Raw genomic sequence first — 22084 nt, 5'->3', positions numbered from 1 at the left:
CCGATCAATTTGAGACAAACCACAAAGACACAAGAGTGGTAAAATCTGTAAATGTGGACGTGACAGACATGGTCACAGCATGTGTATCGCAGTCTGTGCCATAGATGGATGGAAAATTACAGGCAGTCTATATATTTTCAGCTGTTAGCACATCGGCATCAGACCTTTTGATGGGACATCTGCTGTTGTAGGAAAGCTTACAGTGTGACCGTAAGCTTGAAACAAACAATTGGTTTGCATATTTATATTTGCTGGCGCCCTAAACTGAGCATATCAGCTCTGCCTCAGTGTGTGCTCACTGCTCATAGAGGCTGCAGAGTACAGTCACTGTGTGCAAATAAAAATCAGGAAAAGAGCTGGATTTAGGTGTGAGGCCATGCTACAGTCAGAAATAAACCTGCACTGGTACACAGCCTTCAGCGCCTCTACCCTCTTAACTCAAGTGAGCACCCAGAGGAGAAGAATCATGATTAACAGCTACTTAACGACCATAAACAAGATGTTCTAATGCTGTGTGTGTGTGTACATTTAGTTGTTGAGCCCTCATCCTTGTCATTGGAGCTCCTTAAGTAAGTCTGTGTACAAATCAAACATGCAGTATAATTGTGAAACATTGATAGCGATAGAACTGGCTGCTTGTGTGCCAGTTCTTTTATTCTAATAAAGTGATAGTTCACTGATCTCGCTGAACAGGCCATCATTGCCAAGAACCATATTCAGACATGGACACTCACTGATAACATGGCTTACAGAAGGTGCTGGAAAAAACGGCTTTAGCCACCTAAATAAATCCCCCTCCGGCTTAAATTAAAGTATGATATCTTCAGAATATGTTTCCCACTGGAGTGGGACTCACAGCGTACCTCACCGGTACCCTCAGGTATCACATGTGATACAGCCCACAATACGATAATGTCAAATAAACAAATAAACCCAGCGATGGCGTGTGAAATGTTAACAGCTCTCGGGGACGAAAAAGGAAGCTTGGCTTTAAACATTGCATCAAGGGTTGCAGGTTTATTTTACTTTTACGAGACAGCATATTGCGTAGTCTTTGTCAATTCTGTTTGTCCTGTCGATGGTATAAAAGCCAAATTGGGCCCAGACTTGAGACTTAAATGTGGCTGGGCACGTGTCTTAATGTGGGGTTTTTCCGGCATTCTCCCCCACGTACACTCCCTCTTTTTATGCTACATAGCATCTTCCTCACCCTCATTTATTTGAGGAGCGACACCGCAAGTAAAATTGGCAGAGACTGTTTACTTTTGAGTGTCTTCATTTATTATTTAAAATATCGATATTGGCGCCGTCTTATCGATTATTGTATCGCGTGCCACCTTATCTTGCTGTTAAATGGTCTTATCCAAGTGGAAACTGAAGATGGTGTTGCTTTGTAAAATGCTCACTCCTTGTACCAAAGTCAGAGAAAATCAATCAGTCAGTCACAGGCTGATTCTCAGCGACAGCAGCTCACTCAACAGTGCTGATTAAGTGTTGATACATACAACCACACTTAAAAAAGATCCCCTGAACCATCTCCCTGCTTTAAGAAATGAAGAGATGACAAAGTAACAACAAATGTCTCCTAAACTCAACGACTGTACTGAAAGACCCCTCCTGACTCTGTATAACAGTATAAATGTCAGTGAGGCAGATGACAGGTATGTTTTAAGTGGAGCTGTGGCATTGATGAAAAACTTTTATTGTATAATTGTTTTTGAAAGAACTTCCTTAATGTTTTTCTTTATCAGAGAAAGTCATCACAGCAAGGCCGTGCATCAGTGCACATCAGACCTAAAACCAAGTGTGTGTTTATGCGGCTGTGAACTTTGTTTCCCTGTGTAACTTGGATCCTTTTCCCCTCTTGTTTCTTGCTGCAGCAGAGTTGTTTCTGAACTGTAAAATGTACCCGCTACATCGAGAGAGGTACTGACACGCCGTCATCTCTGTGTTGTGGCTCTGCATGGCAGGGGATGGGCAATGCTGCAAATGTAGTCTATCATCTGCTACCATTCATCATCGTGATTGATTCCTGGGTATCTGTCAGAAAAATTAATAATGAAAAATAACCAAAGACTTAATTAGTCAGCTTAGTGGGTGTAGATGTCAGTTGGCTAAAATTACAAGATCAGTGTGACCTACATAAACCCCTATTCAATTTCCAGTAGAGAAGTCAAAATTCTATCAAGAAACTGAGAAACATTTTTTGTGCATTTTCTGAGAATGCATTTTATTTACACTCAAATGAAATACTTTGGGGATCAATCCACCCATCCCTACTTCATCAATCATTTGTTTGCCTCAAAAGAAAATACAAACCGCCATTACGTTCCCATGAAGTTTATCCTCCCTCAGCGTCTGTGGGATCACACAGTGGCGGTTTTCATGTTTGTCAGGCGTCTCTTTCATCATCCTACAAGTATTTATGTATTTTCCATGTCATGTTTTAGAAGCTCTTGGTATGTTTTGCATGTTCAAACTCTGTGTTTCAAAGTAGCGTCTTCATCTGTGAGGCTAATGTGATGTGGTTTGTGCTGGAAAAGGCAAAACATTCATGAGTGAAAATGTGTTTGCACTGTTGAAGAAATGATATCGTGAGGCGCTCATCCACGTTTTCTGTCTGACTGGTTGAGAGAAGGAGCTGCTGAGCTTCTCCATCACTGAACATGGTCTACTGTTAAGTGACACATTCACTCTCCTACATGTTTGTGTTAAATATTTGTGTGGCAGGACAGGTCACTGACAGTATGAGTTTAATAACACTGAGTAATGTGTGTGTCTGTGGGGACATTTTGTCTGGGCCCCACAACCTTAAAGGGCTTTTTCAGGGTTAACACTTGGTTTTAGGGTTAGGCTTAGGCTTAGGTTAAGGGTTAGGCTAAGGTACTTAGTTGTGATGGTTAAGACCTAAAAACAAATTTGTGTGTGTAACGGCTGATTTTTATTTACTGTAGAAATCTGTCCTGATAAACCTAAGCTTTTACTGGGAACATAACCAATGAATCTATAGCATAATCCCAGAAAACTACAGTGCCTGGTGCATCGTGGATTATTAAAGCAAATGTCAATACTGACATTAGCCAATAAAGTAAGTTTTAATGTTTTAAATAAAAAAATCATAGACTTGAGTGTCCATGTTTGCAGAACTAAATGCAAATTTAAGGCAAGATTGTTTGAACACACACATGCAATAAGAACTGGCATCTCCCAGTATCCTATTGTAGTCTTACAATCTGGATTTATACACAATATCCAGGTTTAATAACCCTAACTTGATGTTTCTTCTTTTCTGAAAGTACCTGGATGGATGGATGTATTGATTTAAAAAAAAAAAATTGTATACATGTTCTGATGTCTCGACATATTTACTTAGGGATATGATGGGAAATGTTGCTATGTGACCTGAACCGTTTGTGTTGCCATTGTGATCACATGACTACAAGGTCTAAAACAACTCAAGGATGACCATTTTCTGTCTGCCCTGGTAAAGGCCTTGAAGGCTTTTTTTTTTTTTTTACTGTGGATATGATTTAATATTTAATAAAATGAAGCATCAAAGGCGTTTTAACTGTCACCCTCGAGTGCCTCTGAATTCTCAAGTTGTCATAAAAGGTGTTTGGTGACTGTGTCACTCTGGCCATGGAGAAACCAGCAGCTCTGTGAGCGGAAGAGCTTTATCTTCACTGTTGTTTTTTGGGGCCACATATGCACATGCATTCAAGTAAACGGTCGACTTCGTTTGTATTCACGTCACGTCACGGTTTTTTATTTGCATGAAAGTGAGTAAAGGTGCCGCTGGAGGATTGAGCTAAAATATCAGCTGTGATCAGCTGTGTGTCTCTGTCCTCTCCCGTTCACTGACCTTCATATTCTGAATACATTAGACACTCTGGCTTTGTGTCTCACCTCCTCCAGTGTGAGACTGCATTAAGTAACCAGTCGGTCTTGTGCAAGAGGAGCTGACCTTTTTAGATAACTTATGTGCTCTGTTGTCGTCAAACACAACCAGAGCTCGCATTGCTGGCATTTTTTCCAAGTGTTTTGGAAGTTTAAAGTCTTGCGATCATGTAATAAAGCGATTTAAAGAGATGCTTTGTGAGCTGATCGATGTCTTCTGATCAAAGAGAACATAAAACTGACAACCTCCAATCCTAGTTAATCTCCAGAGGAGAATCAGACTGTGTGTGGAGTTTTGTGCTGTTGATATGGTGACTTGTTGAGCAGTTAGCATGTGAGTGTGTGTTCCCCCCTGCTGTACTATTTTGGTATGTAGTTGTAGCGTGCTGCTTTGCCAAACTGGATCAGACACTTTTGCTGGCTCAGGAATGTAGACATGATGCTTCTGGCTCTCGGAGGTCGGAGGACGCCGACCTTTAAAAGAGGAATAGTTTCAGCTTTCAGATTAATGTTGAAACCAGGGCAACCACAAGCTTACAGGTCAACACATTCAACCTGACAGGCTGAACGTTGTGTAACAACATGGAATTTCCATTATACTGCATACATTACAGTGTTGCCTCAATGCCTCAATCTGATATAATGCGAGTTCTTGCATAACATGTTCATTAACATGAGTGAAATTGGAAAAGCATATTATGTCCTTAACACTCAACAAAGAAAAGAGGGAAAATACAAGTGGCAACCAGCTGTGACTTCACCCATAAGAATCTAAACTCCAGTTTGAAGCTTTCAGAATCACAATTTGGCCGACGCCATGTTGATGTTTTGCAACCAGAAGTTGCGTCACCTGCCACCAGACACCTCATGAACAAGACCAGCTGGTGTCCACCCATATTTGCTGTCTATGTTCCTCAAAATTTGTACAAAATTGACATCATCTGCTGTTGAAGAAGACTTGAAAACTCTTCAGGATAATATTTACAGATGTTATAAATCAAATGACAAATGGAATCATCTTCCTAACCATTTTTTTATTAACAGTTTATGGGGAACTAATCTAATTTATTTGTAAAAACTAAACAAAGAAATTAGATCTGGATTAATCTGTCAGGTATGGAAAGGTTTAATGTTTACAATGACCAGCAGTAATCCTAAATGAAGAGAGGAGGATCTTCATCCTCTAAACATAGGGTATATGGAAAGCAGAAGCTTAATGCTCATTATAGAGCTTTTGATATCACTTTGCAATGAAAAGCAATGAATTATCACTAATAAGATCCTCTGACCATGTTGTTCGGCATGTTTGCTTGAAGAATGGCTATATCATCAAAGTATTTGTTGATATTTCTGTCATTAGAACTGAATTACACTCAATGGGAAGCTCAAGCTTAACCTAGGAGGAGTAATAATGTGCTGCATGTGGTGCAGTTAGATGGCCAAACACAAATTGAGCTAACATTTCTTCACTTCACATCTTCTTTGGTACGGGTGGTTCAGCCAACCGCAGCATTAGTTTTCCATTTCTCTCTCTGAAGATGCGAGGAAGTGAAAGTCACAGCAATTTAAATCCCTGCAGCTCTCTTGGGTGTAGAATAAGAAGAAATAGGAACTGGTTTCCCAGCTGTGAGCAAGTTCATTTGTATACGTCTCTGCTTTCACTTTGACCCCAACATCACTCTGCTGTTGCCTCCTTCCTTATGTCGGACTTTTTCAAGCTTTCTGTTTTTGCTGTGTTAAGTGTGCAACTTTGGATTCTAAGTCCGACCAAGAGGATTTCTTTTGGACCGAGGTCCACAGCTTAACCCGAACCGTCCACACAGAGCTTACAGGCTTCAGCTTTGACAGTGCGAGGAGCAGTTTTTACACTACTGAGGAGGTAACTGCTCACATTTGAGTGCAGGGAAAGACAGGAGCTTCTGTTTCACACATCTGGGACTCTGTGTGGTGAACGGGTGCAGAGGTTAAGAAGAAAGATGAAGGAAGCTGCATGAGAGGAATTAAGAAGTGATGAATTGGGGGAAAGACACAAATGTTAAAAACACTCAACGTTGAGAGCCAATTAACATTTACTTTGTTACCTCTGCCAAGGAGATCTTTTGTCTGTATGTCTGAGGACGGATTGGGATGACATTTTCTGGGGAATAGGTTGTGGCCCAAAGAAGAAATTACAACATTTTGGTGGTGATCAGGACATGGATGAACATTCAGTATTTCTTTAACAACATTTATTAAATCTTGCGCGTTATATGTAATGACACATTTGTATTCAATGATCTAAAAACGACTAGAAGTATACCGATAAATGTGTAAATATATTTATATATCGCCTCACACAGCTCTCTCAGGTCCATGTACAATTGGGAGAATTGATGCAGCATGAGGCTACGTTTACATGATGACGGTCTGAACAGAAGACGCAAAAATGCCGTTGTGTCTTCACTTTTTATTCCGCTGCATATGGTGACGCAAAAGTGTGTGGAATTTCGATTGGGTAAGCATGCCAGGCGGCTTAGGTGGTGCTGTGATACACTATCACACAACACCGCCATGTCTGAGCGCATGCTTAGAATCTTCCTTCTGCTCTTATCCACCAAAACATTGATGCCACTGGTAATAAGAAGAATTTTGTGGACATATCCTGTACATTTCGTGGAAAGACTCCTGTAAGTTTTAGGGTCCGACACATGGAAATAATCCGACATGTTTGTTTATTTCCCTGTACTGGCACATGTATGTGAGCTGAGCAGAGTTTTGCGTCTTGGCAGTGTAATTGGAAACGCTACTGCAGAGTGTATTAAAGTTTTCCTCTCTGGAGGGTGGTTTCAGATTTTTGCATTTTTAAGCCCCCAAAATGCCGTCACCGCTTAAAGGTGAAGTAAGTAGTTTATAGTGCCATCTAGAGGAGAGGCTGAAATTTACAACAAAGACCTGCTGCTCTGCTCACCCCCTCCCTTCCCTGAGTGCTACGGTATCCGCAGCTGGTCAAATGTCGTCCCCGTTGTCTTTCTCCGTGTCAGCAGATGAGGTTTGTGAGGTGAGGGAGAGGGCGAGCTACCGCGGCCGTAGCAGACGAAGCGGAGAGAGAGGAGGCGGGACTTCCGCTACAAGTAAAGAGACGCTTGATTTGTTCTCTCACGTTTGTCCTTACAGGCTCCGGTAGAAACATGGCGTCCAGCTGCTAACAGTGGCTATGCAACCGCGGCCCGCGACCATGTTATTTTACATGACTTTTTGAAACACTATGAAAATGAAACAAAAGCTATTATACAGCGTCTAGACAATGCAGGAGCACATAATATGTATAAAAAAGTGGATTTTGGGTTATATAAACCCATAAATACTACACATTGTCCCTTTAAACGAAAGGCACTTCCGATAAAAATATTTTGTCGTTTTTATCAGCAAGCGTCTTTTTCGATGTAGCCGGTGTCTGCTTACCTATGCTAGTGATGGAGATCAAGCCAAAACATCTATTGGCATGTTTGCCTTGTCCCAGCTGTCGCATTCCCATGATGACACACCAAGATTCTAAATGGGCGCAACCCACATACTCAACTCTGCTGCCAAGAAGCATTGTTAAAAACAAAGAAATACTCGACCAAACACCATTTCCTTACTTTTTGTGCTAACTTTATTTAATTCCCTGGATTAAATATTTTACTATATACATCTAAATAAAGATTTAGACTCTAAAAACGGTATGGAACCACTCGTTCAGTCTTATGTAAATCATGTGGCTGCTGCTGTACCACAAGTGACTGCCTCTCGAAAACAACAGATAAAAATGAGCTTTGCCATCAGCTGTGATCACATGTTGTGAGTGTGACAATCATGGAGGAGAAAATATGTTTTTTTTTATGGCAGACTGAGTGTGAACGGTGAACTGCAGGGACAAAATCACTTATATTAATGCACTTTTCGATCACAGCTGTGAGTCACGCTGCTGTCAGTGCTGGCCTCTCTGCACGTTTACGTCTGTTATGGTCGACCACATATAATGGATCAAGTCCAATTATTCTTGAGTCTTTTCACATCTGCTGTGTCTGTTGTCCTTGTCAGGTCTGATCTGTTTCCCTTTGTTTTGAGAATTGATTTATGCGTGCTGAGATAAGATTCTGGTTCTGAAGGCGATCTAAGATTTGATACTCGTGAAGACTGTGCACCTCTTGCAGCTTTTACTCGGTCAATTTAGGATTTTATCGGTAAAGCAAACATATCAAATATTCTTTTGTCCAGCTTCACTTGTGACAATTGCATGCTGATATCCTAAGAAAGTGAATGTCTTTTCTTCAGACTGTTGGGTAAATAAGAAATAAAAAAAGCAATTTTAAAATGTCACATTGGGCTTCAGGAAACGATATATGTATTTCTAACTTTTAGATCGATTAGTTTTTCTAACTAATGTCCTACTTTATTGGGTCATTCACTTTTCTTGATTCTCGATACTGCTTTGCTGCCTTTAGGTTGAGTTAAACATTTCTATTGACACAACAGCGGCAACAATAATATTAAACACTGGCATTCAATCCATGTTTGAGGAGGTGGAGAATAAAAAAAAAAATCATGATCATCATGTGACTTTCCTGAGGCGCTGACATATTTTCTCTGTACAATATTTGCTGTCTATACAGGAGGCAGTGAACCTTAAATATGTCTGGTGGTGATTTGAAATGGAGCATGAAAGCATGAAAGTAAATGCAGCCGTGTAGCTTAGAGTAAGTGCAGTCAAGCCAGCTTGTTTTCTGATGGCTGCCCTAGAAAGAGCTCACTGCACTCTCTCTCAGACATGCAGTTCATAGTAGAAGTCTGTGTGTTTCTGGCCTTTGCTGCAGGCAGCATCCAAACACTGCTGTCATATTTTCAAAAACGGGCTCGCCTGCTCAGCCCAAGTTTGTTTGCTTCAGTCTTGACATTTCTTTTCATGGCCCGTCGTCCTCCGCGTGCACCCACATGCTTGAAATTCATCTGAATGCTCGGAGGCAATTAATTTATCATGAGGATGTGGTGTAGCTCATGGCCTTAGGGCCGCGAGCCTCCTCCTTAGGCTCACTGTGCTTTTATGGAGAAAATGGTTTGTAGATTTAAGAAAAACTCAGCTCAAACTCAACTGGTGTATTCTCTGATCCTTTTCCACGATGATCAAGTAAATGTTTTTATTACAACACGAGACACCAAATAAGCATTGCAGTTCTTTTTTAAACTGGCATAGAACACAACAAAGTCAATAAATAGAACAATTTAATTGATGCCTTTGTGATTTGATAATTGCATTGTTTCAAATTCAAGTGTTTAATAATGCAGCCCTAGTTTTTGTCAGGCAAACTTTCAATTTCCTTGGGATGCAGTGGAGTTTTTTTAAGTAGCTTGTTGGCTTAACATCTAAATCATCAGATGATGTTGTGCCAGGTTTCTCAAACTGCTGCGTTAGCTACTTGGTGGTACTTGGTAAAGTCAGAAATACTTTTCTACTGTACACTACTGTTCAAAAGTTTGGGGTCACCTTTACAAAGTTATTGTGTTTTCCATTAAAAGTCACACTTTTATTCATCAAATGAGTTGCAAAATGAATAGAAAATATAGTCAAGACATTGACAGGATTATAAATAATGATTTTTATTCAAAATAATAATGTTGCCCTTTGGTCAAAGAACCAGCAAAACTGTTTTCAGCTGTGCTAACATCATTGCACAAGGGTTTTCTAATCATCCAATAGTCTTATAACGTGATTAGCAAACACAATGTACCATTAGAACACTGGAAATGGGCCTCTATACACCTATGTACATATTCCATTAAAAACCAGACGTTTGCAGCTAGAATAGTTGTTTACCACATTAACAATGTATAGAGTGTATTTCTGATTCATTTAATATTATATTCATTGAAAAAATAAGGACATTTCTTAGCGACTCCAAACTTTTGAACGGTAGTGTATACACCAGGGTATTTGATCGGGGAGGAGCTGAGGAATTTGTGCAGAAAATGAAACAAATAACAAATTACAATAAATTAACTCATAAGTTTTAATAAGCTTTGTTTCCTCTGCCTCCTTTCCCCCGTCCCCTCCACACTGCACTGAATGTAAAAAAAACAAAAACTAAAAGAGAACAGCTTGAGTTCTACATAAATGAAAAGGGACTTTGTAACAGTCCACTATATTCCATTATGCTCAACACCTGGCTCAGTCTAGATTTATCACATCTCTAAATATCTTTAACATCTCATAAATAGTATTTCTAAAATAATAAGTAGTTTTTCCTTCACTATAGTCTGACTTTTTTGTTTTTAAAGATGAAAGAAGTTTACCGAGACACTGTGTTGAGTGGTGTGTTGATCGTTTACCATCAATTACATCTGCATTTCCCTTGATATAATGACTAAAGGAAACATTTGTGTTAACGCTAAATCATGGTGCATTTAAAATAGTATTGTTTAACTCTCCTGTGCATGTCTGAGGTTAGAGGTTTTGGATGAAAATGATCAAAGAATCAAGGCTCATGTCTGTGCGTTATGAGCCAGATGGGAGTCGAGGAGTCGCCAGATTTCAGCTGCTGTAGGGCTGGAACAATTATCAATCAGTTTGAATGTTTTTTAAAGAATTTAAACACATTTTCAGATTGTTTAGCTTCTTAAATGTGAATATTTTCATGTTTATTTGCTTTATATAACATATAAATGAGATCGGCACAGCACCCCCCGCGACCCTCTGGTGGAGGATAAAGCGCTAGATAATGGATGGGTGGATGGATGGATGGATAAATCATTAAAACTGAATCATTTTGGTTTGTGGATCATCATTCCCAGGTTTGACTGATTATAAAAATAATTCTCATTTGCAGCCTAAATTCCCTACATGCAAATCAAGAAAACAAAAAGGTGTACAGTAACTGAAAAATCGCCACTTCAAAATTGTAATCACCTTTTGCGATAATCGTTGTTTAACGTCATGTTTTGTGTATTATTTGCATGTTATGACGACATTATATGAGGATTAAAGCAGCAGTTGATGATGGTGTATATTAGGGTTACAGTCGGTGTTTTTGCAGATGAAGATCTCTGTTAGGCATCCATATTAGTGCACCCTCACTACGTTCAGATGCACTCCAAGTCATTTTATTCTGGAAACGAGCCTGGTCATGCGTGAAAGTGACCCGATGACACACATGCAATTTGCCCATTCATTCCATTAGGGAAGAGTGAGCCAAGTCACACTGGGTATCATGGTATATAAAGTCATATAACCTCTATAATTTCCTTGAAAAGTGAATGTCATGATGAAAACTTATAATGCACAAAACATATCGGTATATTTCTTTAAATACTGGGCTGTATGTAATTTGGCCACAGTTCTCCACCACACATGCATGGATGAGTCGCAAGTGAGTTTGTATGAAGAAGGGGGAGGGTTTGGGTGTACAGTGTGTATATGTACAGCACGTATGACCTGGAATAGATTAACAATAATGGATGAATAATGGACGCCTCACTGGATTCAGGCTAATTCTGCTGCATTATTTTCTCAACCACATCTTGTATTGTATTGTATCCATTTCATTTTACTGTGCTATACTTTTATTCGTGGTAGATATAGTTTACTGAGAGGATTAACAGCAATGATTAAACAATGAAATACAGGGCTTTGCACACACCAATTGTAAAAAGTTTAAATTGGCTCCACATTAAACATTTAGATTCAGATTTTATTCTTTACGTTAAGTGGTTTTAGCATATATAAGTAAATACATTCGTATTACATTTATTACTGGGCAAAGGTCATTCTGAGACTGTGACCCAACCAAAAGTACCAAAAGAGATGGTACTTAAGACACACAACAAGGTTCTACCCACGATTCACAGTTGGACACAGAGTCTGCACTAGTTGGGGACAGACGGCATGGCTAGATGACACAGAAATCTATTAGTGACAAATGGAATGTGTGTGAGGGGTAAAGGCTCGAATCGGCAATTCTTTGTAGTTGGCTCTGGATGCAATTGGGTCGTGTGTGTACTGATAACTGACCCATCAGCTGAAACCTGTCAATTAGTGTGAACTTCAAGTTCACACTAATTGACAGATGTAGTGCCAAATCACGGCATTGATTATCTCAAGGCACTTTACATAAGGTACCATATAAGGTAATTATTAGGGCTGGGTTAAAATATCTATTTGCTCTGTGTCGTCCTTCCTTGTGCTATACGATAATTAATACACCAGGCCAAATATTTATATATTCATTAACAAATTAAGACGCTCTAAAGTAAACAGTACCGTCCAGTTTCATTTGCCAGGCGTCGCTACTTCCGGTCTCCTTGTGGCGGCACTGCTCAAATGGATGAGGGAAACTTGGTTGGAAGTTACCTGGCTGAAGAAGAGGGAGTTTACAGACGGATAATGGTGGAGAAAGCTTCGTCAAGAGATGCTCCATCCACGTTCAATACATAGACTTTGTGCACTTTGTTCTCTATGTTTTGAATAAATGGAGAAATCCTGCACTTTTAACTTTTCAGAGATGTTTTTTGTTTTCTTCCTGTAGACGGTTGTATCGTGATACATCATGGACCATGTGTCGCGTATCAAATCTTGAGGTACCCTGTGATTGATTCAAACCCCTAGTAATTATTGTCAGTAACTTGTCATTCTTGCAGCTCAAAGATCATATTAGGTCTGATTTTCAACATTAACAGCACTCTTTTTTTTTTTCTTTTTAGCAGCTCTTCAAGCAGTCAGGTCTGAACACCTGCCTCCTTCCACACAGTCATTTGCTTTTTCACTCTCCCAACAAGCAAATTAGATTCAAGGCTGCTCAGTGTCATCAGGTTTGTGTCACGTATATGTCACTGAAGCTCACTCAGCTCCTCTTCCCTTTAATAACACCTAATAGTTTAGACCAGGCCTGTGTGAGAGTTGTTTACTCCTCCTCACCTGAGGGTGACTTCAATCATTTTATTCTGCCCTTATGATCAAACCTTGACTTGTCTGAGCTGATTAGCTTGACACGACAGCAATGTAATGTAGGGCCAGTTGAAAGATGGGAGGTTCATTTCCGTGAGATCCGCTGTGACGGCTGTGAGATGATGTGCAGTCAGTCATCATTTCATATTTAGATGGTGGCGATATGATAAAGAGGAGACTGAAGATATTTTGCTTTGATGTTCCGTTTTGGCTTATTTGCTTAATGCGTTTTAATGTCATGGTTATTGGTTATGGAGCAAGATAATTAGTATAATTAAATACTTTCACGGTGCTGTCGCTGCACTTGATATGCGCCTGATGATATTTTACCCCCTGTTGACGTTTACCACAGACTCCTCCTCACGAAAAAGCTTTATTACAGTTTCCTAAACATTTAATTTGTCTCTCCTTGCAAAGAAAATCGCTGCACTGTCATCGTCTCTACAATTGGCCCCGACATATTTCACTGGATAAATGGTTCTAATGATTGCACTCAAGTGCACAATACATTTTAAAGCAGGTAAATATAATAACTCCTGCACCGAATCGCTCCGCAGAGAATTTATTGTAGTGGGAAAAGCATTCACGTCACCCTACACTTTTTTCTCCTGTCAAGGACACGGTGAAGAAAATGCAGGCCCCGTCTGGTCCGGTTTATTTTTAGTGGTGCGTTGTTTTTATTTAAATCCAGATATATAAAAAGCTATTTTTGTGATAATAATAAGGTGGAATTACAGAAGCAGACTCAAAAAACAAAAACGTATTTTGTCTGCTGTCACCTGCAAATGTTTGTTGCTAAATTTATTCACCCCCCCCCCCCCCATACTTGACTGTCAAATAAAGGCTTAAAATGCTTTCAGTTTCTCTTGTTGTGAGACGCACAGTGCCTTTGCAGACGTAAACCCAACAAAAACATGAATGATGAAAAACAGTCATCACTGACTGGACGTCAATTGGGTGCCATAGTAACCTGTTGCAACAGCATGTCAATAGATGCACCATCTTGTTCATAAATATCTGAGGCTGCACTCAGAGCTTCTCTTGATGTGTTTGTCATCAATTTCAATGGAACAAAATGGAACAAAGCCATGATCAATTATAACAATTACACATTTCCAGCTAAAATGTGTCTTCGGTGGAAAAAGATTTGAGAGAGAGAGGTTAAAAGGCAGAGGAAGAACAACCTTGTGGAAGAGGTAGCTTTGATTTAAAGAAAAGTGTCTTCAACATATGGATGGATTGGATTGAAAAGGAATAATTGGTGTCCTTGGTTAGCTGCCTCATGACAGGCTTTCCAATATTTCTCCTTTTTAAGAGAGGCCCCATGGGGAGACCTGAGCTAAATTTAGCTTTTTTGAGTCGTAACTGAGCGGCTGCACATCAGGTACTGAATTCAGATGAATTCTGACTTGCAAAGATCGTGAGCATAAAATTCTAGAGCCGGACATGAACTCATGAACTCATTAACTTATTAATTTGTGCATTCACAGAAATATTTGTGAAATAGTCGGCAACTACATAGAACAAGAATAATGATGTTAATTATAACCAGAAATCAAATATTGTATAGACATCCTGTTTCTGTGAGAACAACCAAACAATGTTACAGTATTTATCTGTAGAGGAGAAAGGGTAGCTTTTACCTCATTTGAATTAAAAGTAAGGCTACAATGATAATTTGATGATCAATTATTAATCAATGTTTCTTTTTTAATAATTAAAACATGCTTTCTGATATATTTTTTTAGCCTCTGAAATTTGAATACTTTCTGTTTTGTTTGCTCCATATAACAAAGAAATCATTACAGTGACAAAGTTTGGTTTGGGGACAAAACAAGACATCTGAGATGATCATCATTTCAAGGTCTGGAAAACAACAATCAACATTACAAGTTAATAATCAAGAAAATAAGCATTTGTTGCAGCCCTAATTTAAATATACAAGGCACATTCTGAGAGCTAAGTGTTTGTATTCAATTTTGATCCAGTAACCTTTTCAGTTAACTTAGATCCATGTTACGTTGGTCATCATCATTGTCTGTCCATTTTTTTTTTTTTTTTTTTTTTTTTTTGTACGGCGACCTTGAGTGTCTTGAAAGGCGCCTTAAATATAATGCATTATTATTATTATTATTATTATTATTATATCTGCTACCATCTTGGACCTGGGTGGCACTTAAACCTCGCTGTTATTCTCTATTGTTAATTGCAGCTTCAGCAAACTTTGTTGAAACGGTATCAACCATTGTTTGTATGCAAATGTACTGTTAATTCCAACCAAATCAAGCAGGAACAATGCCTCTTATAGCCAGAGATGACCTTCATAGTAAACGGTTGTTTCTCTTGCTTAAAGAACAGGGTCTCCTCCCAGTGTGTACAGCGTCCTCATTAATGCTGGTATCTATTATGTGCTCTGCAGTGGGGACTGCTTATTGTGTATGTTAACATTATGCAGACACAATTAACAGTGTAATGTTGCATTAAATTTCACCAAAGTGCTTGTGTATTTCCTCATCGTCCCGTGACTGTCCTTCCACCGTTGGATGCAGGACGCCTAATTGGATTGCAAGCGCTGAGCAAATCAGCTTAATTTGCATGATTTGCCCCATTACTTCAGGAAGTCACCAGTGACCTTCAAGTCTTTTAAAAAAAACAAAACAACAACAGTCACATTTGGAATTGTACAATGTCTTTGTGCTATTTATAGCTTTAGCCACTGTAGTCGTGTGCTTGAAGGGATTGTGAAATAAAAGAAAAAACGTTTTCACTGGGGCAGTTTATCAAAAGAAACGATAATGATATCCAATTAATTTTAATGATGAGAACAGAAGCGTTAGCCGTGTGACTTTGATCATTCTACTCTCCAGTTCTTCTATGTTTTGAAAAATTGACAGCTCAGCGCCTTTGAAAGCACTTTTATTATGTTATGTTGTCCTATATATTGGGTTTTATTAACTGAAACGTATGACATAGTACACCATCCAAGAATAACACCAAGGTCATATCTTTGTATACAACCTGTAACAAATACTGAGAAGGTTCAATACAAATCACAGGTGAACTCAATTTAAAGACTGTGTCCAAGTTAAGGTCCAGACAAGGTCAAATAATAACGAGTTCAGAACAAATGATTTTCCCTTGTCCATTTCCTTCTGTCTTGCCTGATTTCCTCCCTAAACCACAGATCAATGTATCTTAGCCAATAATTTGCTGTACTCAATTTTTACAAGATGTATAAAGCTAAAAGAGAGGGAGCCAAGCCCCCTTATAACCCCTCCTCTGGTTCTGGCTCTGCTTTCAATGTCCACATTTTATTTATTAATCAGTGAGTCAGTGGAGAAAAAAAGCAGCAAAGATATATAACATTATCTTGTGGGCCAAATACATTTGCATGGTGGGCTGAATGTGGCCTGCAGGCCTTGGGTTTGACACCTGTGATTTATGTTAAGTATAAGTGTACAAGTGTATGTACCCTATAAAGTGTGATATTAACATTTGCAGTGTGCTACATTTAAATATAAACACGTTATTCAAACATTCAATCTAACGTTGGTTAAGACTTTCAGCTTCACACGACCCTCCCTGTGTTTCTCAGTATCACAGTGTTTTGTTTTCGTGTCTGTGGCAACGTTCGCGGCTGATGCATTTTACATCACACCTGACAGAGGGAAGGTGGAAGCATCACAACAACTAACACCAGTAAAGTAAGACGGGAACAGTCGGGATGTGGACTAAGAGTCGTCCTTTCAGAACGCTCTGCAGTCTCACCTGAGGAGTGGGTAAAAGTCGATGTCACCGCCACCCACTCCTTGGCTGAAATTACCAAACAAAATGTGTGAGTTTGAGTGTGTCACATATCTGCAGCAGCGTCTCTGTCACTCACTACACAAGCTCAGTCGTCTTCAGTTCAAGTGAAGAAGCTGCAGGAGAGAAGCCTCTTGAACGAGAGATGAAACACCTTCAAAGAATTTATAAATCCAGTTGCTACTGATTTAATTACCTTTTTTGTCATTTTAACTATGTTCGTGTTTGTGCATTGTGGTTTTTACATCCTGTGTTTCCATGAAGAGCCTTTACTAAGCACAGTTGTAGACTTGTGTACATTGGTATTCAGCCTGTACATTTTTTCATCATGCAAATTTAATGAGCTAAGATAGATACTGCTGATAACCACTCGTCCGCTTGTTCAACCACACAAACGCACACTATAGCCAAGCAACTGAAACACCCTCTTCATCTTTTCGGTCACCGGTGGCGTCACGGTTAACCCGCTCTGTTCTTCTGTTGTTGTGTTTTAAAGGGAGCAGCCCATCTTCAGTGCCAAAGCTCATGTCTTCCAGATCGACCCGGCCACCAAGCGCAACTGGCTGCCGGCCAGCAAACACGCCGTCGCCGTGTCCTTCTTTTACGATGCCAGCCGCAGCGTGTACCGCATCATCAGTGTGGGCGGGACTAAAGTAAGAGCTCAACACACGCACACACACATGCATACACACACACACACACACACACACACTGGTTTCCATTACTTCTGAGGGCATTGCATTGACTTACATTCATTTCCTGGAGACTTGACCTTGACTCTAACGTCTTCACCTTAAAATGTAGTAATGTACGTTATGGGGACTTAATTTGTGTCCTCATAAGGAAGGCAATACCCCATAATGTGACCGAGTGAACTGATGTAGGGCCCCACAACATAAGGAATATCAGGTACACATACTATACACATAAACACACAGGTTTACACTGCTATTTTTCTTAGGACATTGTTTAGGTTATCCAAATGAATGAAAATCAATGCAATCAAGTGACTAATCTTTACCTCGGGCAATCAGCTTTGTCCATCAAAGGAAGTCGTATCTTAAATTCAATGCCGAATGAAATAAAACTGATAAAAGATTTCAAAACTTTCACTGTAAAGGTCAAGAACGGGCTGAAAACAAAACAAGATTGTACCCACGTTTAATAGGTCGTCTCAATAAGGTCAGACTTTTATGAAGTGTATGAGTGTGTGTGTGTGTGTGTGCATTTTTACATTGTATTAGGTAGATGAAAATATGTATAAATTGGTGTTTCTACTTATATTATTGTCGTTCTTACTGTACATGTGATACTAAGCCCACCCAGAGACAGGTTGTTTTTGCATAACTTCTATACTGTACTTATGTGTGTAGTCCTGACTTTCATGTGATTAAGCCCCCTCTCTGCATCCAGAGGTTCTTAAAATAAATACAAACGTAGGAGTGCATTTGTAAAATATGCACATTGTCAGCAGGATATTTATAATGCCTTCACGTGAACAAGATTAAAGCCCTAACAGGTTATCTTGTTAGCACCAAACTGAAACCCAGAGAAAGTTTGTTGTTTTCAGTCGAATGTGTCTTTTTTTTTAAATTGTACTTACATTAGAGGCTTTGGGAGGAGAGACTAATGAAATCTACATTTGGCATCAAATCCACCTCATCAGACCATTTACCGGAGATTGTGTCTAAAAAGATAGTTGCACACTGCCACATATTTTTTTTTGCACTTATTTCTTTTTCTCTGTAGCCTGGTTGATAGATATGTTTTTATTTATCTGCACATGCACAAGTCTCCAGTAGATTTACAGCATTAAACTGCCAGTGACACAGCAATAAAAGGTCCAGATTCTGCATAATTTAAATGCAAGTTACTGTGTTTATATTTTAGTCGAGGCCTCATTAAAGTGCACAGTATCTATTGTTGCTAATTAATGCATTTAAAAAGGTCCAACGCCAGCCTTATTCATGATACAAGCTGCTGCACAGTGGCCTCTTGTTTATCAGATGAAAATATTTTCTTGTCAAGTGTGTAGAATGAAAAAATAACGCGCTGTAATGAATTTGGCACTTTAAGGTGATGGGAATTATTTATATTCTTCCTTGCTGTCTTTGGATGCTGTGAATTGCTCATCCTTGAAAATTACATTCTTTTGAAAACGGGCTTTTGTAGTGTGTGTGAAGTAGTTTGGTGAATGCATCCGTCTAATGGTGCATAATGTGCAACACACCAGCTTAATCAGAGTCATTGTGAGTCCAAAGCTCTGTCCATCAAACCGGGACAAGGCTTTGTAAAACTCCATTTAGTTCTTAAAGGCACTGTTTGTCTGTCTTTCCCCGTGAACTGAATGTCTGTTCAAGATTCACTATTGAAAACATTCACCTTCACCTTATGCTTCTTTACCTTCAACAATGAGACCAGGACTCCCACGCACACACACGCTCACACATAAACACACACACACATGTTATGCTGTGAATTGAGCCTTTATCATATTGGAAGAATTGGGGACAGACAAATATGCATAATGGAGACAATGCCTGTTATGTGGCATCCAGATTGCACATTTTTTACACTGTTACCTCCGCGTCAATATCCTTCATTATCTCTCAAAATTAAATGGTTATGGTTTGTATTCATTTAGCACTTTTCAAGTCTTGATTTACACTACAGTTTTGCAATTCACCTTTTTACACACTTGCCCAAGGACACATCGGCATGTAGACTAGCGATGCTGGGAATCGAAACAACAACCTTCGAGTTGAAAGACAACTTGTTCTATCACTGAGCTACCATCGCCCAAATTAACAAAGATTTTTTAAGAATTTTTAAAGAAGAAAAAAAATGAATCTGGGTCCATATCCATAGGGGCGATGGTAGCTCTGTGGTAGAGCGAGTCGTCTTTCAACTTGAAGGTTGTGGGTTTGATTCCCGACTCCCTAGCCTGTGAATGGATATGAAAGATGAGTGATAGAAAAAATGTGCTGTACATACAGTACAGTACTGTACATGTGCAGTATAGATGCCCTGTATGAAATTGTGAGTGAATCGGTGTGCAGAGCCGTTTCTTGCTATATGCGGACTATGCAGCTGCATAGGGCCCCACAGCCACAAGGGGTCCCCCAAACTGCAAGTTCAGACTCATATTTTATTATATTTTTGAGAATTAAAAGTACCTGTCTTTATTTGCTTGTACTGGAGTCATTCATTATGCATGTATTTGCAAAGCATGTAAGTGTTTGTGGGGTAATCAGAACAAGTTAGGAATCTCTCCCTCGAGTTTGAAAAAAATAGGGGCCCCCAGATAGTATCTCGCATAGGGCCCCCAAACGGCTAGAAACGGCTCTGTCGGTGTGAATGGCAAAAGTATAGTGTGAAGCAGCTTTGAGTGGTCATCAAGACTAGAGAAGCACTATACGTAACTAAAAGAAAGTTGTATCTATGTAATCTAACAAAACATTGATATTCATTTCAAAACGTCAAATACTAAAAGAAATGAGTATCGTATCACACTGTACCACCCTTCTATAATTTTGGTGGAAAACCTTCCTGTCCTTACTATATGAAAACATTCACACAATAATTGATCCACTGTTTCATTCTGTCCATTTATGTCTTTCATTTATTTCACTCCCTGTGGTGCCAGGCCATCATCAACAGCACCATCACTCCCAACATGACGTTCACCAAAACCTCGCAGAAGTTTGGCCAGTGGGCCGACAGCAGGGCCAACACCGTTTACGGCCTGGGCTTCTCCACAGAGCAGCAGCTGCAGCAGGTAAACAAAAGGAGTCTCTCATTAATTACTTAGTAGAAAGGGTCCCGTGATGATGCGGCAGAAGAGGACAGCGATGGGATGACCTGGGAACGCTATTTTCACACATGTTGTATCAGCTTCTAATGCGGCTGGATTATATTCACACCAGCTCATTATGTTGCACTTAAACAAACGCCAAGAAACCCTTCTGAATGTAACACACAGGTAAAGAAGATTTGAGAGTGTGTTTTCTTTTTTTTTTTTTTGCAGCTCTGAGTGTTCAGGTTATCTTGACACACAGAGAGTTGTAACTCACGTCTCTCCTTTCTTCCTCCACCTGCAGTTCGCAGAGCAGTTTAAAGAGGTGAAGGAGGCGGCCCGTTTGGCCAGAGAGAAATCCCAGGAGAGGTTTGAACTCGCCAACCCTGCACTCAGCATTGCAGCCCCTCAGGTAAAAGCACTGCCGCCCCTTCCATGAAGCATTAGTGTATCCATCTACATATATTTATTTTGTTATTTTTGTCTGAAAATTAATCTGATGAAATGATCAAAAGGTCAATCAGGCAAAAAATCTGCCAAAATAAATGAATAATAAGGGAGCTTTTATGTAGTAATATATGGATTTTTGCTGGGTTATTGTATTAATAATTTTATAGCATAACAATAAAACTGTTTTTATTTGCTGTTTTGGAAATTAACTTTCCAAAATCCTCACTGTACAGGTTCATTGGGAATAATTTTCTCCTAGAGGGAAAAAAACAAAATACAAAAATGCTTTCCCCCCAAAAGGAGTCTGTGGTTTATCCTTCGCAACTGGGACATCGTCTCTGGACACACACTGCTGTTAAATTTTGTGATGCTTCTAGCATCTAAACCAAGGAGACTAGAGCAAACTAGACTAGAAACCTCTATGCATAAAAGTGAGGCGAGTTGTTCCCCATGTAAATTCAGGGCAATGAGATGCAAGATATGATTTGTCAGTATTTAGTTGAATTGGCACATTTACTCCCTAATTGGAGAAACCTTTTGCCATGCCTGCTCCCCTTTGGGAGTACAAACAAAGGATATATCTGCAACAATATCAACTTTGTGTGTTATATAATATGATCTAAAAAAAATGTTGTTGGAGGGATGGACAGCGTGTTGTGATTAAACCGGTAGCATGATGGTATTTGGCCAGTACAACAGTTTTATCAGTGACTTAGTTTCTCATTTCAACCTGTGCTGAATCATCATTGATTAGATCGACCCCCATCTGGTGTAACCATTGGTTAACTAAACTAAAAAAAAGGGCGACATATTTGGATGGGTCAGAAAGATGTTGTTATATTGTGGTGGACATGACAATGTTCAGAAGTAAAAGTTTTTGTTTTTTTTACTTCACCTTCTCTCCGTCTCAAAGCCTGCACCATAATGACACTGAAAGTCAGAGTTATATATACTGGTGCAGTCCTTCTGACATTTACTGGGAGGACGTGACTCAGATTTAATTGCTCTAACTTTGGGGGAACACGTGTCACATAAATCTTTGGAGATGCTCTGTCTGTCTTTTTTTTTTTTATTATTCGGATCCTCCACATATTAGAATTAAGAGTCTGTTTATTGTTGCTGTGGTGACGGGTTCAAAACACAGTAGTGCTTTTTAATGTGGTTGCAGGTCCACTGTGTGT

General features: G+C 39.4%; 1 protein-coding gene across 1 annotated transcript in view; it reads left to right on the top strand.

Moving 5' to 3' along the window:
- The window catches only part of homer3b (homer scaffold protein 3b), a 44956-nt gene that overhangs the window by 3131 nt on the left and 19741 nt on the right, over positions 1–22084 (top strand). The window contains exons 2-4 of the mRNA XM_083887985.1: positions 17154–17310; positions 20304–20435; positions 20758–20865. Coding sequence (XP_083744111.1) covers positions 17154–17310; positions 20304–20435; positions 20758–20865 — 397 coding nt within the window. The remainder of the gene's footprint in view (positions 1–17153; positions 17311–20303; positions 20436–20757; positions 20866–22084) is intronic.

Source organism: Microchirus variegatus, assembly GCF_963457635.1.
Source record: "Microchirus variegatus genome assembly, chromosome: 4".
Taxonomy (NCBI): domain Eukaryota; kingdom Metazoa; phylum Chordata; class Actinopteri; order Pleuronectiformes; family Soleidae; genus Microchirus; species Microchirus variegatus.
This window is presented reverse-complemented; position numbering and strand designations above follow the sequence as displayed.